Raw genomic sequence first — 27,864 nt, 5'->3', positions numbered from 1 at the left:
CGACCGACCTATATAATAATAATAATAATAATAATAATCAAACATTTTCTACGTTAAAACCCTCAATTCATAAATTATTTTTGAATAATTTATTAATTAAAAATTAAAAAAGATGAAAAAAGGAAAGAGGGAAAAGAAGATGAAAAAGGAAAAAAGATGAAAAAGAGGAAGAAGAAAATGAGGAAAAAGAGAAAAAAAGAAGGAAAAAAAGACAAAAAATATGAAAAAAAAGGAAGAAATAGAACACACTTTTTAAGAAAACTCAAACTTTTTCAGTCCACTGTGTTTTCTCGTAGTTCTTCTAGTTTTTTATTGTTACTTGTAAGTTCACTGTTCCCTTTGTGGTTTGACTGGTTATAAAGTAGCTTTAATTATCCTGCATGTTTCACCTTGTTAGTCGACTTCACTCCAACTCTTTACCACCAAGTTTACACTTATTTTTGGAATGAATGGTCAATAGACCTCATTTACATAAAATCATACCTCATTTTTAGAAATAGAAATAGAAAGCCTTTATTGTCATTATACTGGTACAATGAAAATTAGACACATTAATTAAACACATGCAAAGACTATGAGTAAAGATAAGCAGAAATTCTGAATGATTTTGACTATAGTTAAACTCAGAGGAATAAATGGATGGATTATCAAAGACTGGTATGTGTGAAAATGAAATGAAATCATTTTAAATGTTTGGACCAGCACCAGCCAGTGGTCCAATGAAATATCACAGGAGGGAGAAACTGAATAAAATATCCATAATTCAATGCAAGAAGTGATCCATTTGATTTGAAATGAGCGTAACAGGCAGTTATAGTTTTGATATAAAAGAAAAGTGAACAAAACACCAAAGAAAGGTTAACTATTAACATTTCAACATGAAGAAAATCATATTTGTGATTTACAGGACTGTCTCAGAAAACTAGAATATTGTGATAAAGTTCTTTATTTTCTGTAATGCAATTAAAAAAACTAAAAAGTCATACATTCTGGATTCATTACAAATCAACTGAAATATTGCAAGCCTTTTATTATTTTAATATTGTTGATTATGGTTTAAAGTTTAAGATTTAGATTCCCAGAATATTCTAAAAAACGACCAACATTTCATTGTAGTAGTTAAAACTGAAAAAGGAAAGAGTTCTAATGGTTTTATTATTTTATGTTGATCATATTTTACAGCACGTTTATTCACATGTCAGACTGGTATAAGTTGTTAACTTAACTTTAATTAGTTAATGTGTTTCAGAGAATATAATGCACGAAGTGATGATTGAGATTATAAAATTAAGACCCTTGGATCGAGATTTAAGACTTTGTAACACCATTTTCAATCATTAAAAAGTGTTTTTAATTGTTTTAAGGATCTGTGTTGCCAGGTTGGACTGAAAAACTGATATTTGGGCTGATTTTTGGAGTTTTTTACTCAATATTTAGGAGAAATAACTTGACAATATGTGTGTAAGTTTTTTCCTCCTCTTTTCCTCTTTTTACTCCTTTTTTCCTCTTTTTTTCCTCTTTTCTTTCTCTTTTTCCCCTCTTTTTCTTATTTTTTCCTCTTCCTCTTTTTTCTTCTTGTTTTCCTCTTTTTTTTCCTCTTTTCTTTCTCTTTTTTTCACCTTTTTTTCCTCCTTTTTCCCTCTTTTTTCCTCTTTTCTTCTTCTTTTTCCCCCTCTTTTTTATTTTTTCCTCTTTTTTCATCTTTTTTTCCTCCTTTTTTCCTATTTTTCCTCTTGTTTTCTTCCCTTTTTCCTCTTTTCTTTCTCTTTTTGTCATCTTTTTTTCCTCCTTTTTCCCCCTCTTTTTCCTATTTTTTATTGTGAAAAAAAGAGGAAACAAAGAGGAAGAAATAAAACAGATGGAAAAAGAGAAAAAGATGAAAAAATGAGGAAAAAAGATGAAAAAAGGAGGAAAAAAGAAGGATCCGTGTTGCCAGGTTGGACTGAAAAACAGATATTTTGGCTGATTTTAGGAGCTAAAATAACATAAATCATAAATATTTATACAAGAGAAGTAATAAAGATTAATAAGTGATAAAGAAATGACCAAAAGGCAACTGCTCCTTTACAATGATGTAACATTTTATATTCTTTTAATTTGTTTGGAAAAGAAATCCTGTTTAAATAAAGTTTTGAAGGAAGTGACGTCTGTTCGGTCCGTGTGGCGACGGAAGTGACGTCAGGTCGGTCTGAAATAGAAGCAGCAGCGGCGCCACAAGGTTGGTGTTTTCACTGAAGAAACACGCTTTAGGAAGCAAATAACGCACTTTAACACACATATATCCGAGTTTAGGAAGCAAATGACCGAGTTTAGGAAGTAAATGACCGAGTTTGAACGTTGTATGGTCTTATTTTGTGTGAAAGTGACACATTGAAGCGAAGACGCCTCGTTTTAAGACTGATTTATGGTCCCGCGTGAAATCGACGCAGAGCTCTCGTGCGTAGGTTACGTAGGTTACGCGTAGGCGCTGCGTCGGTGTAACGCGGAACCATAAATCAACCTTGATCCTCGCCGCTTCGCGGTCAATTTTAAAGTGAAAAGCGTCAAAGTTTTACTGAATAAAAGTTAATATTAATATTCTTTTAGTGTTATTAGATCAATAATAACATTGGGCCGTATTTATAACCCGTTTTAAGTTGAAATTGAGCAGCTTTGAAACGGAAATAGAAGCAATAAATGATTAAAACTGTTAAAAATGTCTCATAATAAGTTATTCATACATTTGTAAATGTGCTGGGAGACATTAATGATATATATTCATGTAGAAAGTCCGTGTCATGTCTCTCTCTCTCTATATATATATACATATGTGTGTGCATGTCTATATATGTCTCTGTGTGTGTGTGTGTGTGTGTGTGTGTGTGTGTGTGTGTGTGTGTGTGTGTGTGTGTGTGTGTTTTCCAAAAATAGTCTCCTAAATGTCTAAATGCTCGTGACTTTGTGAAGGACATTTCAAAACAATAGCGTAAAGAGAGGACCTTTATTTTGAAATGCCTCGTATAACATTTCATGACGCTTTTATTTTTTAATTCCATGCACGACACTTTTATTTTGAAATCCTTGTTTACATATTACATGACGCTTTTATTTTGGAATGCCACGTTTACGTAATTCACTTCATGAAACTTTTATTTTGTAATTCCATGTACGACACTTTTATTTTGAAATGCCTCGTTTAATATATAAATATATACAGTCTTAAAAATGTCTCGTGACGTTACCACATTACCGCTAATGCTAATGCTACTACCGCTAATGCTAATGCTACTACTGCTAATGCTACTACCGCTAATGCTAATGCTAATGCTACTACTGCTACTGCTTCTGATACTGCTAATGCTATTCTCCCCCTACAGGATGGGGGAGATCGAGCGGGACCAGGCCGGCTTCTATGCTAACGCCGAGGGCTACTGGAAGGCCGTCCCCCCCACGGTGGACGGTATGCTAGGAGGCTACGGTAGCATCTCCAACGTGGACATCAACGGCTCCAAGGCCCTGCTGCAGCGCTTCCTCGGGGTAATGCTACTGCTAGTACTGCTAGTGCTACTGCTACTGCTAGTACTGCTAATTCTAATGCTACTACTACTGCTACAGTAGTATTGGTACTAATGTTTGGTATGGGTACTAATGTTGGTACCAACATTAGTACCAACATTACATTTTCGTGCGTGCATGAGTTTTTTCATGCGTTTTTGCGTGCGTGCGTGCGTTTTTTTCGTGCGTGCGTGCGTTTTTTTCGTGCGTGCGTTTTTTTGTGTGTGCGTTTTTTCCTGCGTGCGTGAGTTTTTTCATGCGTTTTTTGTGCGTGCGTGCGTTTTTTCGTACATTCTTGCGTTTTTTCATGCATTTTTTCATGCGTTTTTTCGTGCGCGCGTGCATTTTTTTGTGCGTTCTTTCGTGCGTTTTCCACATTCTGACTTTTTTTTTGACTTTTTCTTCAAAACTTCCACTTTTTTCCTCAAAATTTCCACTTTTTTCTCAAAATTGTGCGTGCGTTTTTTCGTGCGCGGGTTTTTTCATGCGTTTTTTCGTGCGTGCGTGCGTTTTTTCGTGCATGCATTTTTTCATGCGTTTTTGCGTGCGTGCGTGCGTGAGTTTTTTCATGCGTTTTTTAGTTCATTTTTTCGTGCGTGCGTGCGTTTTTTCATGCGTTTTTTCGTACATTCTTGCGTTTTTTCATGCATTTAATCGTGCGCGCGTGCATTTTTTTGTGCGTTCTTTCGTGCGTTTTCGACATTCTGACTTTTTTTTCGACTTTTTCTTCAAAATTTCCACTTTTTTCCTCAAAATTTCCACACTTCGTGCACGCGTGTTTTTTCATGCGCTTTTTCTTGCGTGCGTGCGTTTTTTCGTGCGTGCATGTGTTTTTCCGTGCATGCGTTTTTTCCTGCGTGCGTTTTTTCCTGCGTTTTTTAGTTCATTTTTTCGTGCGTGCGTGCGTTTTTTCATGCGTTTTTTTGTGCGTGCGTGCATTTTTTCGTACATTCGTGCATTTTTTCATGCGTTTTTTCGTGCGCGCGTGCATTTTTTTGTGCGTTCTTTCGTGCGTTTTCGACATTCTGACTTTTTTTTAGACTTTTTCTTCAAAATTTCCATTTTTTTCTCAAAATTGTGCGTGCGTTTTTTTGTGCGCGCGTGTTTTTTCATGCGTTTTTTCGTGGGTGCGTGCGTTTTTTCGTGCATGCAATTTTTCATGCGTTTTTTCGTGCGTGCGTTTTTTCGTGCGTGTGTGAGTTTTTTCATGCGTTTTTTCTTGTGTGCGTGCGTTTTTTCCTGCGTGCGTGCGTTTTTTCATGCGTTTTTTTGTGCGTGCGTGCGTTTTTTCGTACATTCTTGCATTTTTTCATGCATTTTTTCATGCGTTTTTTCGTGCGCGCGTGCATTTTTTGTGCGTTCTTTGTGCGTTCTTTTGTGCGTTTTCGACATTCTGACTTTTTTTTCGACTTTTTCTTCAAAATGTCCTCAAAATTTCCATTTTTTTCTCAAAATTGTGCGTGCGTTTTTTCGTGCGTGCGTTTTTTCGTGCGTGCGTTTTTTCGTTCTGACTTTTTCCTCAAAATTTCCACTTTTTTCTCAAAATTTCCAATTTTCTCGACTTTTTGCTCAAAATTGGTACTAATGTCGGTACTACCTCCTCCCTCCACAGGAGGGCGGTACCGATAACGGTTGCGCGCTGGACTGCGGCGCCGGTATCGGCCGGATCACCAAGCGGCTGCTGCTGCCGCTGTTCCGGACCGTGGACCTGGTGGACGTGACCCGGGAGTTCCTGGACCAGGCCCGGGTTTCCCTGGGGGACGACCCGGCCGCCGCCGCGCGGGTCGGTCACTACTTCTGCTGCGGCCTGCAGGACTTTGTACCGGAGAAGAACCGCTACGACGTCATCTGGATCCAGTGGGTCATCGGTGAGTGCTAATGCTGCTAATGCTAATGCTGCTAATGCTGCTAATGCTAATGCTGCTAATGCTGCTAATGCTAATATTGCTAACGCTAATGCTAATGCTAATGCTGCTAATGCTGCTAATGCTAATGCTAATGCTGCTAATGCTATTACTACTATTTCTGCTGCTACCGCTAATGCTACCACTACTCCTTCTCCAGGTCACCTGACCGACGAGCACCTGGTGGACTTCCTGCGGCGCTGCCAGGCGGCGCTGCGCCCCGGCGGGCTGGTGGTCGTCAAGGACAACGTGTCGTACGAGGGCGTCGTCCCCGACGACGTGGACAGCAGCGTCTGCCGCGACCTGAGCCTCCTGATGGGCCTGGTGGAGCGGGCGGGGCTGCGGGTGGTGCACCGCGAGCAGGAGCAGAACTTCCCCAAGGAGATCTACCAGGTCCACACGCTAGCGCTGCGCTAACGGGACCAGGAGACACGCTAGCGCTGCGCTAACGGGACCAGGTCCACACACTAGCGCTGCGCTAACGGGACCAGGTCCACACGCTAGCGCTGCGCTAACGGGACCAGGTCCACACGCTAGCGCTGCGCTAACGGGACCAGGAGACACGCTAGCGCTGCGCTAACAGGTCCAGGAGACACGCTAGCGCTGCGCTAACGGCCCCAGGAGACACGCTAGCGCTGCGCTAACGGGACCAGGTCCACATGCTAGCACTGCGCTAACAGGGCCAGGAGACACGCTAGCGCTGCGCTAACGGGTCCACACGCTAGCGCTGCGCTAACAGGTCCACACGCTAGCGCTGCGCTAACAGGTCCACACGCTAGCGCTGCGCTAACGGCCCCAGGAGACACGCTAGCGCTGCGCTAACAGGTCCAGGTCCACACGCTAGCGCTGCGCTAACAGGTCCAGGTCCACATGCTAGCGCTGCGCTAACAGGTCCAGGTCCACACGCTAGCGCTGCGCTAACGGGACCAGGAGACATGCTAGCGCTGCGCTAACGACCCCCGGAGATCTACCACCGCTAACGACGCCAGTACCCGTGTGAGTGTGTGTGTGTGTGAGAGTGTGTGTGTGTGTGTGTGTGTGTGTGTGTGAGTGTGAGTGTGTGTGTGTGTGTGTCTGTGTGTGTGTGTGTGTGTCTGTGTGTGTGTGAGTGTGTGTGTGTGTGTGTGTGTGTGTGTGTGTGTGTGTGTGTGTGTGTGTGTGAGTGTCTGTGTGTGTGTGAGTGTTTGTGTGTGTGTGTCTGTGTGTGTGTGAGTGTGTGTGTGTGTGTGTGTGTGTGTGTGTGTGTGTGTGTTGCCAGGTAACCAAACTGTTTCCACGGTGATTGATAATAAAACCCATCTGGAAAAAACAGCAGGAAGTTCAATGTTTTCATTCAAAATCATACCCATATATACATATATACATAAATACATACCCATATACAAATATTATAGACGTAGACGCCGCATTGGCAGTCGTACATCAAGCATCCTGTATCATAACTACATGTCTGCCGTTTGTAACAAAGCAAACCGCGTGAAAATGGGTTGAAAATTAAGTGAGTTATAGTTGTTTTACTCATGCATAAAAACCTCCTTCCTCAATAGAAGTGAACGCTCTGGAGTCAAAGAGAGACCCATCCAAGATGGCCGCCACGCCGAATGTTCTCAGGCAGTCAATGCAGCGTCTGTGTAGATATGTCTATGTTCAAAATGGTGAAGGAAGGAAGGAAGGAAGGAAGGAAGGAAGGAAGGAAGGAAGGAAGGAAGGAAGGAAGGAAGGAAGGAAGGAAGGAAGGAAGGAAGGAAGGAAGGAAGGAAGGAAGGAAGGAAGGAAGGAAGGAAGGAGAGATAAACAACAACAGCATTGTCTCAGTCAATAAAATGATACCATTTGATAAAATAAAGGAAAAACTGCACTGATTCAAACGTGTAAAGGGTTAGGTTAGGATTAGGTTACAGGTTATAAGTTAAAATAGTGCAGTTCTATGTGAATAACCTGGAAAAGAGTTGATTAATAATGAAATAAATGGACATGTTTTCTTCCTGAGTAGTGAGTTTGTGGAGGAGACGAGGAAAGGAAGGAAGGAAGGAAGGGAGGATCTTTGATCTGGTTTTCCTCCTTTTTCCCTCTTTTCTTTCTCCTTTTTTCATCTTTTTTTCCTTTTTCTTTTTCTTTTTTTCCATCTCTTTTTCCCCTTTTTACCTCTTTTTTCATCTTGTTTTCCTCTTTTCTGATTTTGTCTTCTTTTCTTTCTCTTTTTTAATCGTTTTTCCCCTCTATTTCCTCTTTTTTCATCTTTTTTCCTCTTTCTTTTTTTCATTTTTTTCCTCTTTTCTTTTTCTTTTTTTCCATCTCTTTTTCCCCTTTTTACCTCTTTTTTCATCTTGTTTTCCTCTTCCGATTTTGTCCTCTTTTCTTTCTTTTTTAAATCTTTTTTTCCCCTCTATTTCCTATTTCTTCCTCTTTTTTCCCTCTTTTTCCTCTTTTTTCTTCTTTTCTTCCTTATTTCCTCTTTTCTTTCTCTTTTTCCTCTTTTTTCCTCTTTTCTTTCTCTTTTTCCCCTTTTCTTCCCTCTTTTCATTCTCTTTTTTTCATCTTTTTTCATCTTTTTTCCTCCTATTTTAAAAATACTGCACAAGAAAACAATGAGAATTTACTTGAAAAAGGTGAAAATTGTTCTGTTATTTTTGTGGTAATTCCACTTGTTTTAAGTGTAATGAGAGTTTTTGACAAAAAATGTGGCATTTTAACTAGAAATAAGACAAATATTCCTGGTAAGATTTGAAGTTTTTGCAGTGTAGTTAGTTTGTCCTGAGGTCCGTGAACGCAGCACCGTGAGCGGTGACGTGTCCCCGCGTCACGTGTCCCCCGTGTCACGTGTCCAGCGGGAGCCGGAAGTGAGCAGTCCGGTCCAAGATGGCGTACCAGACGCTGCAGCAGGAGTTCCTGCAGATCCCGGCCGTGACCCGCGCCTACACCACGGCCTGCGTGCTCACCACGGCCGCGGTGGTGAGAGAACCGGGGGAGAACCGGGGGAGGCCTCGGGGCCTCGGCCTCGCCTGGAGGGAGAGCCCGGGGGAGGGCTGCTGCTGCCGGGGGAGATGAGGGGGATGAGGGGGGAAACAGCTGGTTGTTCTGGGGCTGGATTATTACACATTATTACACATATCTGGACCTTATTGGAGATATATACACTTAAAACTGGATTATTACACATATCTGGACCTTATTAGAGATATATACACTTAAAACTGGATTATTACACATATCTGGACATTATTATAGATATATAAACTTAAAACTGGATTATTACACATATCTGGACATTATTATAGATATATAAACTTAAAACTGGATTATTACACATATCTGGACCGGTTTAGGGTTAAAACTGGGTTAAAACTGGGCCTGGAAATCCTGGAAGTGCTGGAATTTTAGTTTTAAATCCTGGAAAGTGCTGGAATTTTAGTTTTAAATGCTTGAAAGTGCTTGAATTTTAGTTTTTAATGCTTGAATTTTAGTTTTAAATGCTTGAATTTTAGTTTTAAATGCTTGAAAGTGCTTGAATTTCAATGTTGTTTTTTCAAGGCCTGAAAAAGTGCTTGAATTTTGGTTTTAAGGCTTGAAAATCTGGATCAGACTGTATAGTTTAGTTATTATCAGGGTTCCTAGAGGGGCTAGAAATCCTGGAAATTGCTTACATTTTAGTTTTAAATGCTTGAAAGTGCTTGAATTTTAGTTTTAAATGCTTGAATTTTAGTTTTAAATGCTTGAAAATGCTTGAATTTTAGTTTTAAATGCTTGAAAATGCTTGAATTTTAGTTTTAAATCCTTGAAAGTGCTTGAATTTCAATGTTGTGTTTGCAAGGCCTGAAAAAGAGCTTGAATTTTGGTTTTAAGGCTTGAAAATATGGATCAGACTGTAGAGTTTAGTTATTATCAGGTTTCCTACACATTTTTCAAGGTCAAATTCAAGCACTTTTCAACGGTAATTTTCAAGATTTTGCTTGAAATCCTTGAAAGTGCTTGAAATTATAACTAGAGGGTTTTTTACGGGGGCTTGAAATCCTTGAAATTGCTTTAATTTTAGTTTTAAATGCTTGAAATTGCTTGAATTTTAGTTTTAAATGCTTGAAAGAGCTTGAATTTTAGTTTTAAATGCTTGAATTTTAGTTTTAAATGCTTGAAAATGCTTGAATTTTAGTTTTAAATGCTTGAAAGAGCTTGAATTTTAGTTTTAAATGCTTGAATTTTAGTTTTAAATGCTTGAAAATGCTTGAATTTTAGTTTTAAATGCTTGAAAATGCTTGAATTTTAGTTTTAAATGCTTGAAATTGCTTGAATTTCAATGTTGTGTTTGCAAGGCCTGAAAAATAGCTTGAATTTTGGTTTTAAGGCTTGAAAATCTGGATCAGACTGTATAGTTTAGTTATTATCAGGGTTCCTACACATCTTTCAAGGTCAAATTCAAGCACTTTTCAACTGTAATTTTCAAAATTTTGCTTGAAATCCTTGAAAGTGCTTGAAATTATAACTAAAGGGTTTTTACGGGGGCTTGAAATCCTTGAAAGTGCTTAAATTTTAGTTTGAAATGCTTGAATTTTAGTTTGAATTGCTTGAATTTTAGTTTGAAATGCTTGAATTTTAGTTTGAAATGCTTGAATTTGAGTTTAAGTGCTTGAAATGAAGCGTTTTCTGTTCAAACTGACTCTGGTTATTGCAGGTTTTATTAATATAGTGATATAATAATATAATAATATAATAGTGGAGTTTGTGGCTCGTATTATTACATTATGGCAACCATTTTAACATTGCAGATTTCTACAACTGTATTTTGACTAGTTTAATTACATTGTGACTATAAAATACTTTTACTTTTGATACTTGACTATATTTTTTCACAAGATACTTTTGATACTTTAGTACATTTAACGTGAGCTACTTTAAGACTTTTACTCAAGTAATTTTCTTATGGGCGACTTTAACTTTTACCAAAGTCTTTTTCAGTTTATGGTATTTCTACTTTTACTTAGTTACTTTAATCAAGTACTTTATAAACCTGATACGTCATTTTGACTCGTCGTAATTCCAGTTCCAGATTCTACAACTTTGTTCTGACTAGTCACAACTTAATTTTAGATTTCTAAAAAGAGAAAAAAGGAAAAAAAAGAGAAAAAAAAGGAGAAATAAAGGCAGAAATAAAGGCAGGAGCACTGGGTGATAAAAATGGGGGAAAAACCGTGATAAAAATATTTATATAAAAAAATATATAGATATTTTGAATTGAGGGGAATTAAATATGTTGAACTGGAAACTCGTCAGAATTAAACTATAGATATCTAGAATTACAGCTAGTCGTAATTAACACGCAGATTTCTGCAACTACATTTTCACTATAGTCATAATTACATTTTGACTAAACTCTAATTCACGATATCTGTAATTAAATTTTGACTCGGCAGAATGGAAGTTAATTATCTCCTAATTAAAATTCATTACAAGATATCTATAACTATAACTATATAGCTAAATATATCTATAACTTCATTTCAGATATCTACAATTAAATTAGTCTCAAACTGTAATTAGGGATAATCATAATTAATTGTAGATAATCTGAAATGCTCTTTTGTAATTGTAATAATTAGTAATAATTCACTGTGACAGTTAGTCGTTTAAACAAACGTTTTATAAACTCCAGTTTCTTAAACAGGAAGCAGAAGTGAAACTAAAAGATAAATTTAACTGTTAGAACATTTAGACGTCAGTTAAATCTTTGTTTATATGAAAATGTAACTGAATGAAACATGAACACATTATTCACATTTACATTTTAATACAAACCTGCGCGTCGTCTGTAAGTTAGTAAGTTATAGTTATAGTTAGTAGTTTATAGTTATAGTTATAGTTATAGTTAGTAGTTTATAGTTATAGTTAGTAGTTTATAGTTATAGTTATAGTTAGTAATGTATAGTTATAGTTAGTAGTTTATAGTTATAGTTAGTAATGTATAGTTATAGTTAGTAATGTATAGTTATAGTTATAGTTAGTAGTTTATATCTGCTCTGATATTATAAGTCATAAGTCATTGCAGGCGAATTGGTGACATTTTCGGCTTTTTTCACGAAATTTAGATTTTTTTTCTCGAAATTTTGACTTTTTTCACGAAATTTCGACTTTTTTTCACAAAATGTAGACTTTTTTTCTCGACATTTCATCTTTGCAGCATGTGTTGTCTTCGTTCTAATTCTGTTACCAAATTCAGTTACCACGGAAACGGGAGGGAAAGTTAGCCTGTTAGCCTGTTAGCCTGTTAGCTGCAGCAAATAAGGCGTTACATTACGTAACATTTAGGTGTATAAAACATGTTTTCAGCGTATTTATTTCTGGCATAGTCGTATTGTAGCACACTGAAAAACTCCAGGAATATTTGTCTTATTTCTAGTTAAAATGTCTCATTTTTAGAAAAAAATATCTCATTCCACTTAAAACAAGACTCATTACCAGAAAAACAACAAATTTCATCAGTTTCAAGTAGATTTTCACTTGAAATAAGTAGAAAAATCTGCCAGTGGAACAAGATTTTTTTTTCTCAAAATTTCAACTTTTTTCTAAAAATTCTGACTTTTTTTCACTAAATTTCGACCTTTTTTAAAATTTTCCTTTTTTTCTCGACATTTTGACTTTTTTTCATAAAACTTTGACTTTCTTGACATTTTGACTTTTTTCACTAAATTTTCTACATTTTTCTGGACATTTTGACTTTGACTGTTATCGGTTTAAACGTGTGGAGATTTTAAAGCGGTTTCTGCTGAACTGGTTCATGTTCATGTGCTGAAGCAACTGCTGCTCAAATTCTGAGTTTTTGTCTGTGAAAAATTAAAAAAGTCATTGCAGGAGATGGGGGAAGTTTATCGTATTATATATCTACTATATATACTATATCTATATACTATTATATACTATTTTATCGTATTATATCATACTGTATTGTATTATATCAGAATAGAATAGTTCAGTTAGGTGTACTAAATGTATAAAACATGTTTCAGCGTATTTATTTATTTCTGTCGTTTATTAATGACAGTTTTTAATTGTTTCCACTTGAATCAATCTGGACTTTTGTTTCTTCTCTTGCAGCAACTGGAAATCATCACTCCCTTTCAGCTTTACTTTAATCCAGATCTGATCCTGAAGAATTACCAGGTGAGAATCTGATCAACCAATCAATTAATCAATAACAACCAATCACAGAGCAGAGAATTAATAACAACCAATCACAGACCAGATCAAGCTTTACTTTAATCCAGATCTGATCCTGAAGAATTACCAGGTGAGAATCTGATCCACCAATCAGAGACCAGATCAATAACCATCAACCAATCAGAGAGCAGATCAATAACCATCAACCAATCAGAGAGCAGATCAATAACCATCAACCAATCAGAGAGCAGATCAATAACAACCAATCAGAGAGCAGATCAATAACAACCAATCAGAGAGCAGATCAATAACAACCAATCAGGGACCAGATCAATAACCAAAGACCCTTTTTTATTTTAAAATTCTATGTAATTTATGTAATTAATTCTGATTAAATGAAAAAAATTACAAAAATAAGTGGATTAAACTTGAATAATTCATGTATTAACAAATTGAAAACTACAATTAAAATAAATAAATTAAAACATTTTTTTTAAAGCAAATCCTTAAAATATATAAAAACTAAACAATACGAAGGTTTAATTACTTTAAATCTGGATTAAATCTGTTTTTATTTCTTTTTTTTAAAAATATTTTTCCTGGTGTTTCTGTGTGATTTATACTGAGTCGTGTTAGTTTACCAAAATATATCATTAATTACAATTAAAACAATTAATTATAACAATTAATTATAAAACTGAGCTGGTATTAAAGAGTAAAAACAGCTGCAAACTAGATGTAGTTTTTTATTAGTTTGACTGAAATAAAGAAACATGTGTTTTTTCTGTTCCAGGTTTGGAGAGTAATTACCAACTTCCTGTTCTTAGTTTTTTATTAGTTTGACTGAAATAAAGAAACATGTGTGTGTTTCTCTGTTCCAGGTTTGGAGAGTAATTACCAACTTCCTGTTCTTAGTTTTTATTAGTTTGACTGAAATAAAGAAACATGTGTGTTTTCTGTTCCAGGTTTGGAGAGTAATTACCAACTTCCTGTTCTTAGTTTTTTATTAGTTTGACTGAAATAAAGAAACGTGTGTGTTTTTTCTGTTTGCAGGTTTGGAGAGTAATTACCAACTTCCTGTTCTTAGTTTTTATTAGTTTGACTGAAATAAAGAAACATCAGTGTGTTTTCTCTGTTTGCAGGTTTGGAGAGTAATTACCAACTTCCTGTTCTTCGGCCCCGTCGGCTTCAACTTCCTGTTCAACATGATCTTTCTGTATCCTTAGTGTTTTAAACGTGGGTTTTAACGTGGGTTTAATTTCCTTTGTGTGCTGGTTTTAACATGTTTTTAACAGGTTTTAACGTGTGTTTAATTTCCTTTTGGTTCCGGTTCGTTGGGTTTTTTAATCTGAAACTAGTTTTAAATGTTTCGCTCTCGGTTTCGCCGGCGAAGCCGAGAAAAGAGAAAAGAGCAAAGAGCAGGGCTCTAGAGCTCTCTATTTTTTATTCCTTTTTTCTCTTTTTTGTTCTTTTTTCTATTTTTTTGTTCTTTTTTTTTCTCTTTTTTTCTCGTTCTATTTTCTCTTTTTTCTTTTCCTTTTTTTTCTCTTTTTTCTTTTCCTTTTTTTCTTCCTTTTTCCTTTTTTTCGACATTTCGACTTTCTTCTCAAAATTTTGACTTTTTTTTCACAAAATTTTGACTTTTTTCTCGACATTTCGACTTTTTTCACAAAAGTTTCGACTTTTTCACAAAAGTTTCGACTTTTTTCACAAATTTTTTGACTTTTTTCTCAACATTTAGACTTTTTTCTCAACATTTAGACTTTTTTCTTGAAATTCTGATTTTTTCACTTTTTTCCGGTATTTAAGGTGGTATTTAAGGTGGTATTTAAGGTGGTATTTAACGTGTTATTTAACGTGTTTTGTGTGAGTTTTCCTGAACGTTTTCCTACAGATACAGATATTAATGTGGTATTTAAGGTGGTATTTAACTGGTATTTAACTGGTATTTAAGGAGTTTTCCTGACCGTTCTCCTAACAGATACAGATATTAACGTGGTATTTAACGTGGTATTTAAGGTGTTTTGTATTAGTTTTCTTTAACCGTCTGTTTGCAGATACAGATATTATTGTGGTATTTAACATGTTTTATGGGAGTTTTCCTGAACGTTTTCCTGCAGATACAGATATTATTCTGGTATTTAAGGTGTTATTTAAGGTGTTTTGTGTGAGTTTTCCTGAACTATCCTAACAGATACAGATACTGCCGGATGTTGGAGGAAGGATCGTTCCGGGGACGAACGGCCGACTTCGTCTTTATGTTCCTGTTCGGAGGGCTGCTGATGACTGTATCCTTAAATAATTAAATTAACTTTAATAAACAAATAAATATAAATATAACCGTATCCTTAAAAATAATTAAAATAATTAAATATTCATGTTCCTGTTCGGAGGACTGCTGATGACTGTATCCTTAAATAATTATTAAAATAATTATAAATATAACCGTATCCTTAAATAATCATTAATTATTATAATATTATTATTATATTATTATAAAATAATGAAACATTCATGTTCCTGTTCGGAGGACTGCTGATGACTGTATCCTTAAATAATTATTAAAATAATTATAAATATAACCGTATCCTTAAATAATCATTAATTATTATAATATTATTATTATATTATTATAAAATAATGAAACATTCATGTTCCTGTTCGGAGGGCTGCTGATGACCGTATCCTTAAATAATTATTAAATATAACCGTATCCTTCTAATTATCATTAAAATAATTAAATATAATAAATATAAATATGACCGTATCCTTAAATAATCATTAAAATAATTAAATATAATAAATATAAATATGACCGTATCCTTAAATAATTAAATATAACTTTAATAAACAAATAAATATAAATATGACTGTATCCTTAAATAATCATTAAAATAAATAAATATGACCGTATCCTTAAATAATCATCACAAATAATTAAACATTCATGTTCCTGTTCGGAGGGCTGCTGATGACCGTATCCTTAAATAATTAAATATAACTTTATCCTTTCAGGAAATAATCATCACAAATAAATATAAATATAACCGTATCCTTAAATAATTAACAAAATAATTACAAATAGCCTCTCCACCCTGACGGGCCACAGGTGTGGCCCGTCAGGGTGGAGAGGCTGACGGGCCACAGGTGTGTCCCGTCAGGGTGGAGAGGCTGACGGGCCACAGGTGTGGCCCGTCAGGGTGGAGAGGCTGACGGGCCACACCTGTGTCCCGTCAGGGTGGAGAGGCTGACGGGCCACACCTGTGTCCCGTCAGGGTGGAGAGGCTGACGGGCCACACCTGTGGCCCGTCAGCCTCTCCACCCTGACGGGACACAGGTGTGTCCCGTCAGGGTGGAGAGGCTGACGGGCCACAGGTGTGGCCCGTCAGGGTGGAGAGGCTGACGGGCCACACCTGTGGCCCGTCAGCCTCTCCACCCTGACGGGACACAGGTGTGTCCCGTCAGGGTGGAGAGGCTGACGGGCCACAGGTGTGGCCCGTCAGGGTGGAGAGGCTGACGGGCCACACCTGTGGCCCGTCAGCCTCTCCACCCTGCCACATTATCCTTCCCAGGAATCATCACAACTAAAAATAAGTGTTTTAAGGTTTAAAAATGAGTAGAAATATGAGCGTATCCTTCTCACCAATCATCCATTCATCCATTCATCCATTCAACAGTTCTGGTAGAAAGTAGGACCAATCAGGTGAAGGGGCGGGGCTTTTGGCGTCTAGCGTCGCCACGGTAACGATTTTGAAAGAGAAAAGTTAGTAGTTTTCTACAGGGCGCTGAAGAAAAACCAAAGAAAGACAGAAAGAAAGAAACCAGCGTTATTGTAGTTTCTTTAACCCCGGTTACTGTAGTTTGCTGTAGTTTCTTTAACCATTGTTAGTAGTCATGGTTATTGTAGGTTACTGTAGTTTCTTTAACCCCGTCACCAGATATTCGGCACGTTTGTGAGCCTGGTGTTCCTCGGCCAGGTCGTTATTGTAGTTTATTGTAGTTTTATTGTAGTTTATTGTAGGTTACTGTAGTTTATTATAGTTTCTTTAACCATCGTTACTGTAGTTTGTTGTACTTTAACCCCGTCACCAGATATTCGGGTCGTTATTGTAGTCTATTGTAGTTTATTGTAGTTTATTGTAGTTTCTTTAACCAGCGTTAGTAGTTTCTTTAACCCTGTCACCAGATATTCGGGACGTTTGTGAGCCTGGTGTTCCTCGGACAGGCGTTCACCATCATGCTCGTTTACGTCTGGAGTCGCAGGAACCCGAATGTTCGCATGAATTTCTTCGGTTTGCTGAATTTCCAGGCTCCGTTTTTACCATGGGTGTTGATGGGATTCTCCCTCCTGCTGGGAAACTCCATCATCGTGGACCTGCTAGGTGAACACATGAATGAATGAATGATTCTCTCTTCTGCTGGGAAACTCCATCATCGTGGACCTGCTAGGTGAACACATGAATGAATGAATGAATGAATGATTCTCCCTTCTGCTGGGAAACTCCATCATCGTGGACCTGCTAGGTGAACACATGAATGAATGAATGAATGAATGATTCTCCCTTCTGCTGGGAAACTCCATCATCGTGGACCTGCTAGGTGAACACATGAATGAATGAATGAATGAATGAATGATTCTCCCTCCTGCTGGGAAACTCCATCATCGTGGACCTGCTAGGTGAACACATGAATGAATGAATGATTCTCCCTTCTGCTGGGAAACTCCATCATCGTGGACCTGCTAGGTGAACACATGAATGAATGAATGATTCTCCCTTCTGCTGGGAAACTCCATCATCGTGGACCTGCTAGGTGAACACATGAATGAATGAATGAATGATTCTCTTCTGCTGGGAAACTCCATCATCGTGGACCTGCTAGGTGAACACATGAATGAATGAATGATTCTCCCTCCTGCTGGGAAACTCCATCATCGTGGACCTGCTAGGTGAACACATGAATGAATGAATGATTCTCCCTCCTGCTGGGAAACTCCATCATCGTGGACCTGCTAGGTGAACACATGAATGAATGAATGATTCTCCCTTCTGCTGGGAAACTCCATCATCGTGGACCTGCTAGGTGAACACATGAATGAATGAATGAATGATTCTCCCTTCTGCTGGGAAACTCCATCATCGTGGACCTGCTAGGTGAACACATGAATGAATGAATGAATGATTCTCTTCTGCTGGGAAACTCCATCATCGTGGACCTGCTAGGTGAACACATGAATGAATGAATGAATGATTCTCCCTTCTGCTGGGAAACTCCATCATCGTGGACCTGCTAGGTGAACACATGAATGAATGAATGAATGATTCTCCCTCCTGCTGGGAAACTCCATCATCGTGGACCTGCTAGGTGAACACATGAATGAATGAATGATTCTCCCTTCTGCTGGGAAACTCCATCATCGTGGACCTGCTAGGTGAACACATGAATGAATGAATGATTCTCCCTTCTGCTGGGAAACTCCATCATCGTGGACCTGCTAGGTGAACACATGAATGAATGAATGATTCTCCCTCCTGCTGGGAAACTCCATCATCGTGGACCTGCTAGGTGAACACATGAATGAATGAATGATTCTCCCTTCTGCTGGGAAACTCCATCATCGTGGACCTGCTAGGTGAACACATGAATGAATGAATGAATGATTCTCTCTGCTGCTGGGAAACTCCATCATCGTGGACCTGCTAGGTGAACACATGAATGAATGAATGAATGAATGATTCTCCCTCCTGCTGGGAAACTCCATCATCGTGGACCTGCTAGGTGAACACATGAATGAATGAATGATTCTCCCTTCTGCTGGGAAACTCCATCATCGTGGACCTGCTAGGTGAACACATGAATGAATGAATGAATGATTCTCCCTCCTGCTGGGAAACTCCATCATCGTAGACCTGCTAGGTGAACACATGAATGAATGAATGAATGATTCTCCCTCCTGCTGGGAAACTCCATCATCGTGGACCTGCTAGGTGAACACATGAATGAATGAATGAATGATTCTCCCTCCTGCTGGGAAACTCCATCATCGTGGACCTGCTAGGTGAACACATGAATGAATGAATGAATGATTCTCCCTCCTGCTGGGAAACTCCATCATCGTAGACCTGCTAGGTGAACACATGAATGAATGAATGAATGAATGAATGAATGAATGAATGATTCTCCCTTCTGCTGGGAAACTCCATCATCGTGGACCTGCTAGGTGAACACATGAATGAATGAATGAATGATTCTCCCTCCTGCTGGGAAACTCCATCATCGTAGACCTGCTAGGTGAACACATGAATGAATGAATGAATGATTCTCCCTCCTGCTGGGAAACTCCATCATCGTGGACCTGCTAGGTGAACACATGAATGAATGAATGAATGATTCTCCCTCCTGCTGGGAAACTCCATCATCGTGGACCTGCTAGGTGAACACATGAATGAATGAATGAATGAATGATTCTCTCTTCTGCTGGGAAACTCCATCATCGTGGACCTGCTAGGTGAACACATGAATGAATGAATGATTCTCCCTTCTGCTGGGAAACTCCATCATCGTGGACCTGCTAGGTGAACACATGAATGAATGAATGAATGAATGATTCTCTCTTCTGCTGGGAAACTCCATCATCGTGGACCTGCTAGGTGAACACATGAATGAATGAATGAATGAATGAATGATTCTCCCTCCTGCTGGGAAACTCCATCATCGTGGACCTGCTAGGTGAACACATGAATGAATGAATGAATGATTCTCCCTCCTGCTGGGAAACTCCATCATCGTGGACCTGCTAGGTGAACACATGAATGAATGAATGATTCTCCCTTCTGCTGGGAAACTCCATCATCGTGGACCTGCTAGGTGAACACATGAATGAATGAATGAATGATTCTCTCTTCTGCTGGGAAACTCCATCATCGTGGACCTGCTAGGTGAACACATGAATGAATGAATGATTCTCTCTTCTGCTGGGAAACTCCATCATCGTGGACCTGCTAGGTGAACACATGAATGAATGAATGAATGATTCTCTCTTCTGCTGGGAAACTCCATCATCGTGGACCTGCTAGGTGAACACATGAATGAATGAATGATTCTCCCTCCTGCTGGGAAACTCCATCATCGTGGACCTGCTAGGTGAACACATGAATGAATGAATGAATGAATGATTCTCCCTTCTGCTGGGAAACTCCATCATCGTGGACCTGCTAGGTGAACACATGAATGAATGAATGATTCTCCCTTCTGCTGGGAAACTCCATCATCGTGGACCTGCTAGGTGAACACATGAATGAATGAATGATTCTCCCTTCTGCTGGGAAACTCCATCATCGTGGACCTGCTAGGTGAACACATGAATGAATGAATGATTCTCTTCTGCTGGGAAACTCCATCATCGTGGACCTGCTAGGTGAACACATGAATGAATGAATGATTCTCCATCCTGCTGGGAAACTCCATCATCGTGGACCTGCTAGGTGAACACATGAATGAATGAATGAATGATTCTCCCTTCTGCTGGGAAACTCCATCATCGTGGACCTGCTAGGTGAACACATGAATGAATGAATGAATGAATGAATGATTCTCTTCTGCTGGGAAACTCCATCATCGTGGACCTGCTAGGTGAACACATGAATGAATGAATGATTCTCCATCCTGCTGGGAAACTCCATCATCGTGGACCTGCTAGGTGAACACATGAATGAATGAATGAATGATTCTCCCTTCTGCTGGGAAACTCCATCATCGTGGACCTGCTAGGTGAACACATGAATGAATGAATGAATGATTCTCCCTTCTGCTGGGAAACTCCATCATCGTGGACCTGCTAGGTGAACACATGAATGAATGAATGAATGATTCTCCCTTCTGCTGGGAAACTCCATCATCGTGGACCTGCTAGGTGAACACATGAATGAATCAATGAATGATTCTCCCTTCTGCTGGGAAACTCCATCATCGTGGACCTGCTAGGTGAACACATGAATGAATGAATGATTCTCCCTCCTGCTGGGAAACTCCATCATCGTGGACCTGCTAGGTGAACACATGAATGAATGAATGATTCTCCCTTCTGCTGGGAAACTCCATCATCGTGGACCTGCTAGGTGAACACATGAATGAATGAATGAATGATTCTCCCTTCTGCTGGGAAACTCCATCATCGTGGACCTGCTAGGTGAACACATGAATGAATGAATGAATGATTCTCTCTCCTGCTGGGAAACTCCATCATCGTGGACCTGCTAGGTGAACACATGAATGAATGAATGATTCTCCCTCCTGCTGGGAAACTCCATCATCGTGGACCTGCTAGGTGAACACATGAATGAATGAATGATTCTCTTCTGCTGGGAAACTCCATCATCGTGGACCTGCTAGGTGAACACATGAATGAATGAATGATTCTCCCTTCTGCTGGGAAACTCCATCATCGTGGACCTGCTAGGTGAACACATGAATGAATGAATGATTCTCCCTTCTGCTGGGAAACTCCATCATCGTGGACCTGCTAGGTGAACACATGAATGAATGAATGATTCTCTCTTCTGCTGGGAAACTCCATCATCGTGGACCTGCTAGGTGAACACATGAATGAATGAATGAATGATTCTCCCTTCTGCTGGGAAACTCCATCATCGTGGACCTGCTAGGTGAACACATGAATGAATGAATGATTCTCTCTTCTGCTGGGAAACTCCATCATCGTGGACCTGCTAGGTGAACACATGAATGAATGAATGAATGAATGATTCTCCCTCCTGCTGGGAAACTCCATCATCGTGGACCTGCTAGGTGAACACATGAATGAATGAATTAATGATTCTCTTCTGCTGGGAAACTCCATCATCGTGGACCTGCTAGGTGAACACATGAATGAATGAATGAATGATTCTCCATCCTGCTGGGAAACTCCATCATCGTGGACCTGCTAGGTGAACACATGAATGAATGAATGATTCTCTTCTGCTGGGAAACTCCATCATCGTGGACCTGCTAGGTGAACACATGAATGAATGAATGATTCTCTCTTCTGCTGGGAAACTCCATCATCGTGGACCTGCTAGGTGAACACATGAATGAATGAATGATTCTCTTCTGCTGGGAAACTCCATCATCGTGGACCTGCTAGGTGAACACATGAATGAATGAATGAATGATTCTCCCTCCTGCTGGGAAACTCCATCATCGTGGACCTGCTAGGTGAACACATGAATGAATGAATGATTCTCCCTTCTGCTGGGAAACTCCATCATCGTGGACCTGCTAGGTGAACACATGAATGAATGAATGATTCTCTTCTGCTGGGAAACTCCATCATCGTGGACCTGCTAGGTGAACACATGAATGAATGGATGAATGATTCTCTTCTGCTGGGAAACTCCATCATCGTGGACCTGCTAGGTGAACACATGAATGAATGAATGAATGAATGATTCTCCCTCCTGCTGGGAAACTCCATCATCGTGGACCTGCTAGGTGAACACATGAATGAATGAATGAATGATTCTCCCTTCTGCTGGGAAACTCCATCATCGTGGACCTGCTAGGTGAACACATGAATGAATGAATGATTCTCCCTTCTGCTGGGAAACTCCATCATCGTGGACCTGCTAGGTGAACACATGAATGAATGAATGATTCTCCCTTCTGCTGGGAAACTCCATCATCGTGGACCTGCTAGGTGAACACATGAATGAATGAATGAATGATTCTCCCTTCTGCTGGGAAACTCCATCATCGTGGACCTGCTAGGTGAACACATGAATGAATGAATGAATGATTCTCTTCTGCTGGGAAACTCCATCATCGTGGACCTGCTAGGTGAACACATGAATGAATGAATGAATGATTCTCCCTTCTGCTGGGAAACTCCATCATCGTGGACCTGCTAGGTGAACACATGAATGAATGAATGAATGAATGATTCTCCCTCCTGCTGGGAAACTCCATCATCGTGGACCTGCTAGGTGAACACATGAATGAATGAATGATTCTCCCTTCTGCTGGGAAACTCCATCATCGTGGACCTGCTAGGTGAACACATGAATGAATGAATGAATAATTCTCCCTTCTGCTGGGAAACTCCATCATCGTGGACCTGCTAGGTGAACACATGAATGAATGAATGAATAATTCTCCCTTCTGCTGGGAAACTCCATCATCGTGGACCTGCTAGGTGAACACATGAATGAATGAATGAATGAATGATTCTCCCTCCTGCTGGGAAACTCCATCATCGTGGACCTGCTAGGTGAACACATGAATGAATGAATGATTCTCCCTCCTGCTGGGAAACTCCATCATCGTGGACCTGCTAGGTGAACACATGAATGAATGAATGATTCTCCCTTCTGCTGGGAAACTCCATCATCGTGGACCTGCTAGGTGAACACATGAATGAATGAATGATTCTCCCTTCTGCTGGGAAACTCCATCATCGTGGACCTGCTAGGTGAACACATGAATGAATGAATGAATGATTCTCCCTCCTGCTGGGAAACTCCATCATCGTGGACCTGCTAGGTGAACACATGAATGAATGAATGAATGATTCTCCCTCCTGCTGGGAAACTCCATCATCGTGGACCTGCTAGGTGAACACATGAATGAATGAATGATTCTCCCTTCTGCTGGGAAACTCCATCATCGTGGACCTGCTAGGTGAACACATGAATGAATGAATGATTCTCCCTCCTGCTGGGAAACTCCATCATCGTGGACCTGCTAGGTGAACACATGAATGAATGAATGATTCTCCCTTCTGCTGGGAAACTCCATCATCGTGGACCTGCTAGGTGAACACATGAATGAATGAATGAATGAATGATTCTCCCTTCTGCTGGGAAACTCCATCATCGTGGACCTGCTAGGTGAACACATGAATGAATGAATGAATGATTCTCCCTTCTGCTGGGAAACTCCATCATCGTGGACCTGCTAGGTGAACACATGAATGAATGAATGAATGAATGATTCTCCCTTCTGCTGGGAAACTCCATCATCGTGGACCTGCTAGGTGAACACATGAATGAATGAATGAATGATTCTCCCTTCTGCTGGGAAACTCCATCATCGTGGACCTGCTAGGTGAACACATGAATGAATGAATGAATGATTCTCTCTTCTGCTGGGAAACTCCATCATCGTGGACCTGCTAGGTGAACACATGAATGAATGAATGATTCTCCCTTCTGCTGGGAAACTCCATCATCGTGGACCTGCTAGGTGAACACATGAATGAATGAATGAATGATTCTCCCTCCTGCTGGGAAACTCCATCATCGTGGACCTGCTAGGTGAACACATGAATGAATGAATGAATGATTTTTAATGTTTTTAATGTTTTAATCTTTATTGCAGGTAAATGTTTTTAAATGTTTTTAATGTTTTTAATGTTTTAATCTTTATTGCAGGTAAATGTTTTTAAATGTTTTTAATATTTTAATCTTTATTGCAGGTAAATGTTTTTAAATGTTTTTAATGTTTTAATCTTTATTGCAGGTAAATGTTTTTAAATGTTTTTAATGTTTTTAATGTTTTAAATGTTTTAATCTTTGTTGCAGGAATTGCCGTCGGCCACGTCTACTTCTTCCTGGAGGACGTTTTTCCGAACCAGCCGGGAGGAGGTCGTTGGCTCAAAACCCCGTCCATCATGTACGTCCCGCTAACGCTAACATCGTTACGACTTTATTATCGTAACGTTACGACTTTATTATCGTAACGTTACGACTTTATTCTCGTAACGTTACGACTTTATTATCGTAACGTTACGACTTTATTATCGTAACGTTACGACTTTATTCTCGTAACGTTACGACTTTATTCTCACAACGTTACGACTTTATTCTCGTAACGTTACGACTTTATTATCGTAACGTTACGACTTTATTCTCGTAACGTTACGACTTTATTCTCACAACGTTACGACTTTATTCTCACAACGTTACGACTTTATTCTCGTAACGTTCCGACTTTATTCTCATAAATTACGACTTTATTCTCGCAACGTTACGACTTTATTCTCGCAACGTTACGACTTTATTCTCGCAACGTTACGACTTTATTCTCGTAACGTTACGACTTTATTGTCGTAACGTTACGACTTTATTCTCCTAATTTACGACTTTATTCTCATAAATTACGACTTTATTCTCGCAACGTTACGACTTTATTCTCGCAACGTTACGACTTTATTCTCGTAACGTTACGACTTTATTCTCGTAACGTTACGACTTTATTCTCGCAACGTTACGACTTTATTCTCGCAACGTTACGACTTTATTCTCGCAACGTTACGACTTTATTCTCGCAACGTTACGACTTTATTCTCGCAACGTTACGACTTTATTCTCGCAACGTTACGACTTTATTCTCGCAACGTTACGACTTTATTCTCGCAACGTTACGACTTTATTCTCGTAAATTACGACTTTATTCTCGTAAATTACGACTTTATTCTCGTAACGTTACAACTTTATTCTCGTAAATTACAACTTTATTCTCGTAAATTACAACTTTATTCTCGTAAATTACAACTTTATTCTCGTAAATTACAACTTTATTCTCGTAAATTACGACTTTATTCTCGTAACGTTACGACTTTATTCTCACAACGTTACGACTTTATTCTCACAACGTTACGACTTTATTCTCGTAACGTTCCGACTTTATTCTCATAAATTACGACTTTATTCTCGCAACGTTACGACTTTATTCTCGCAACGTTACGACTTTATTCTCGCAACGTTACGACTTTATTCTCGTAACGTTACGACTTTATTGTCGTAACGTTACGACTTTATTCTCCTAATTTACGACTTTATTCTCATAAATTACGACTTTATTCTCGCAACGTTACGACTTTATTCTCGCAACGTTACGACTTTATTCTCGTAACGTTACGACTTTATTCTCGTAACGTTACGACTTTATTCTCGCAACGTTACGACTTTATTCTCGCAACGTTACGACTTTATTCTCGCAACGTTACGACTTTATTCTCGCAACGTTACGACTTTATTCTCGCAACGTTACGACTTTATTCTCGCAACGTTACGACTTTATTCTCGCAACGTTACGACTTTATTCTCGCAACGTTACGACTTTATTCTCGTAAATTACGACTTTATTCTCGTAAATTACGACTTTATTCTCGTAACGTTACAACTTTATTCTCGTAAATTACAACTTTATTCTCGTAAATTACAACTTTATTCTCGTAAATTACAACTTTATTCTCGTAAATTACAACTTTATTCTCGTAAATTACGACTTTATTCTCGTAAATAACGACTTTATTCTCGTAACGTTACGACTTCATTCTCGTAACGTTACGACTTTATTCTCGTAAATTACGACTTTATTCTCGTAACGTTACGACTTTATTCTCGTAAATTACGACTTTATTCTCGTAATGTTACGACTTTATTCTCCTAATTTACGACTTTATTCTCCTAATTTACGACTTTATTCTCATAAATTACGACTTCATTCTCGTAACGTTACGACTTTATTCTCGTAATTTCAGTTTTTTTAGTCGTGGATTAATGATGAACACTAGAAAATGTTCTTAACTAAAAATGTCGCCTGGTTCTCACACACTCTGAGTCGAGATGGAAGATTGGAGGGCGACTTTAGCATTAGCAGTATTAGCTCCTGTAAACTCCTCATCCTCTTCCTTTCCCTCCGTGTCTGCCTCTGTTTCCCATTCATTCATTCATTCATTCATTCATTCATTCATTCATTCCTTCATTCACCGTCTCTCTTTTCCCGACAGAAAGATGCTGTTCGACGCCCCGGAGGAAGACGCTAACTACAACCCGCTACCGGAGGAACGGCCCGGCGGCTTCGCCTGGGGGGAAGGCCAGCGGCTCGGGGGCTAATAGCGCCGCCGCCGCGGGGGCTAATAGCGCCGCCGCCGCGGGGGCTAACGAGCTAACCCTAGCTAACTTTTCAAAGACCTTCTTCTCCGAGAGACGGAGGAAACAAACACGGCCTTTGTTCGTTTCAGTTCTGGACGAAGAAACGGAGTTTAAAGATAAAAGTCGATCGTATTTGGGGCTTTAATAAAACTCTTTCCGACGGCTAACGGCTAAAGGCTAACGGCTAACGGCTAAAGGTTCCAGAAGAAGAAACCAACGCTGGGACTTTAGACACAAACTCTGGACAGTTGAGTGTTTGGACTCGTGATGTTTGTCTTCGTTTCAGAAAAATATTGACGTATAAAATTCTATGAAAGAGGGAAAATGTCGGCATTTAAATAGAAAACATTTATTCAGATGGTGAGTGCTTTTTTATTTCACTTTAAGTGTTGCAAATGTAGATTTGGCTTCATTCTTTCTTTCTGCTTCTTGATGGAATCGCTCAAAAAACCAAATACATCTTATTACGTTAAATTTGTACAAAAACAACCTTATTCAAAAATCTGCTGTTTCATTCTCCAATTTTCCCAAGAAAGTAAATGTTTCCATTTTAATAATTGATTGTTCTTCACTGTCTGGGCTTTTTTTCTTTTACTACCGATAAGTGAGATGTTTGGATGCTATAAAAGGTTTTGACACATTTTATGTGACTTGATTCTGCAAAACCTAACGTGAAACTTTCCAATAAGCTGTTATTACTTTTTCCTTTTTTTCTCTTTTTTTCTCTTTTTTTCTTCATTTTTCTTCCTTCCTTTTTAATCTCGACATTTTGACTTTTATTTCCGAAATTGTACTTCAACAGTAAAAAAAGAAGAAAAGGAAAAGGGAAAAAGGAAAAAAGGAAAAAAAGAATAAGAAAAAGCAGCTTCTCAATGCCCGGGTTTCCCAGGTAGCTGGTTCAGATTTCCCAGGTTCCATGAACGCAGCAGAGTTATTTAGCTAGCTCACCTTTTTTTTCCTTTTTTTTATTTAATTTTTTCTCCTTTTTTTTCTTTTTTTCTCTTTTTTCTTTTTCTTTTTTTTCTTCCTTTTTTTTCCTTTTTTCTCTTTTTTTCTTTCCTTTTTAATCTCAACATTTCGATTGTTTTCTCGACATTTTTACTTTTTTCTCGACATTTTTACTTTTTTCTCGAAATTGTACTTCAACATTAAAAAAAGAAAAGAAAAGGGAAAAAGGGGAAAGAAAGAAAAAAGAAAAAAAAAGAAATAAAGGAGAAAAAAGCAGCTTTTCACAGCTCAGACTGTAGCTGAACCTGCAGCTGTTGCTCGTATTTCCCATTCCCTGAACGCAGCAGTTTTCCCAGGTTCCCTGAACGCAGCAGAGTTTAATACCCGGGTTTCCCAGG

General features: G+C 38.8%; 2 protein-coding genes across 6 annotated transcripts; both read left to right on the top strand.

Annotated features, from left to right (window-relative positions):
* Nucleotides 1–2,161: 2,161 nt before the first annotated feature.
* ntmt1 (N-terminal Xaa-Pro-Lys N-methyltransferase 1) lies at nt 2,162–6,551 on the top strand. 5 transcript variants are annotated; one of them, XR_009783379.1, is made up of 6 exons: nt 2,162–2,218; nt 3,357–3,516; nt 5,147–5,402; nt 5,599–5,896; nt 6,028–6,204; nt 6,297–6,551. XR_009783379.1 is itself a non-coding variant. In XM_061733236.1 (5 exons), the coding sequence occupies exons 2-4, from the start codon at nt 3,358–3,360 to the stop codon at nt 5,853–5,855; spliced, it is 672 nt and encodes a 223-aa protein (XP_061589220.1). In that variant the 5' UTR covers nt 2,162–2,218; nt 3,357; the 3' UTR covers nt 5,856–5,896; nt 5,996–6,551. The 5 variants fall into 5 exon arrangements, 3 of the variants coding, with proteins under 3 accessions (XP_061589220.1, XP_061589219.1, XP_061589218.1); XR_009783378.1 differs by adding an exon at nt 5,963–5,990 and having other exon boundaries at nt 6,179–6,547; XM_061733236.1 differs by having other exon boundaries at nt 5,996–6,551.
* Nucleotides 6,552–8,254: 1,703 nt separating this feature from the next.
* Nucleotides 8,255–27,077, top strand: derl2 (derlin 2). The gene is made up of 7 exons (XM_061733233.1): nt 8,255–8,390; nt 12,522–12,587; nt 13,727–13,800; nt 14,779–14,872; nt 16,771–16,966; nt 24,161–24,251; nt 26,374–27,077. Exons 1-7 carry the CDS (start codon nt 8,298–8,300, stop codon nt 26,477–26,479), a joined length of 720 nt encoding a protein of 239 aa, XP_061589217.1. The 5' UTR covers nt 8,255–8,297; the 3' UTR covers nt 26,480–27,077.
* The last annotated feature ends 787 nt before the right edge of the window (nt 27,078–27,864 follow it).

The sequence above is a fragment of the Cololabis saira genome, chromosome 11 (genome assembly GCF_033807715.1).
Source record: "Cololabis saira isolate AMF1-May2022 chromosome 11, fColSai1.1, whole genome shotgun sequence".
Classification (NCBI taxonomy): domain Eukaryota; kingdom Metazoa; phylum Chordata; class Actinopteri; order Beloniformes; family Belonidae; genus Cololabis; species Cololabis saira.
The sequence above is the reverse complement of the archived record's forward strand: the minus strand, read 5'-3'. Positions and strand labels throughout refer to the sequence as shown.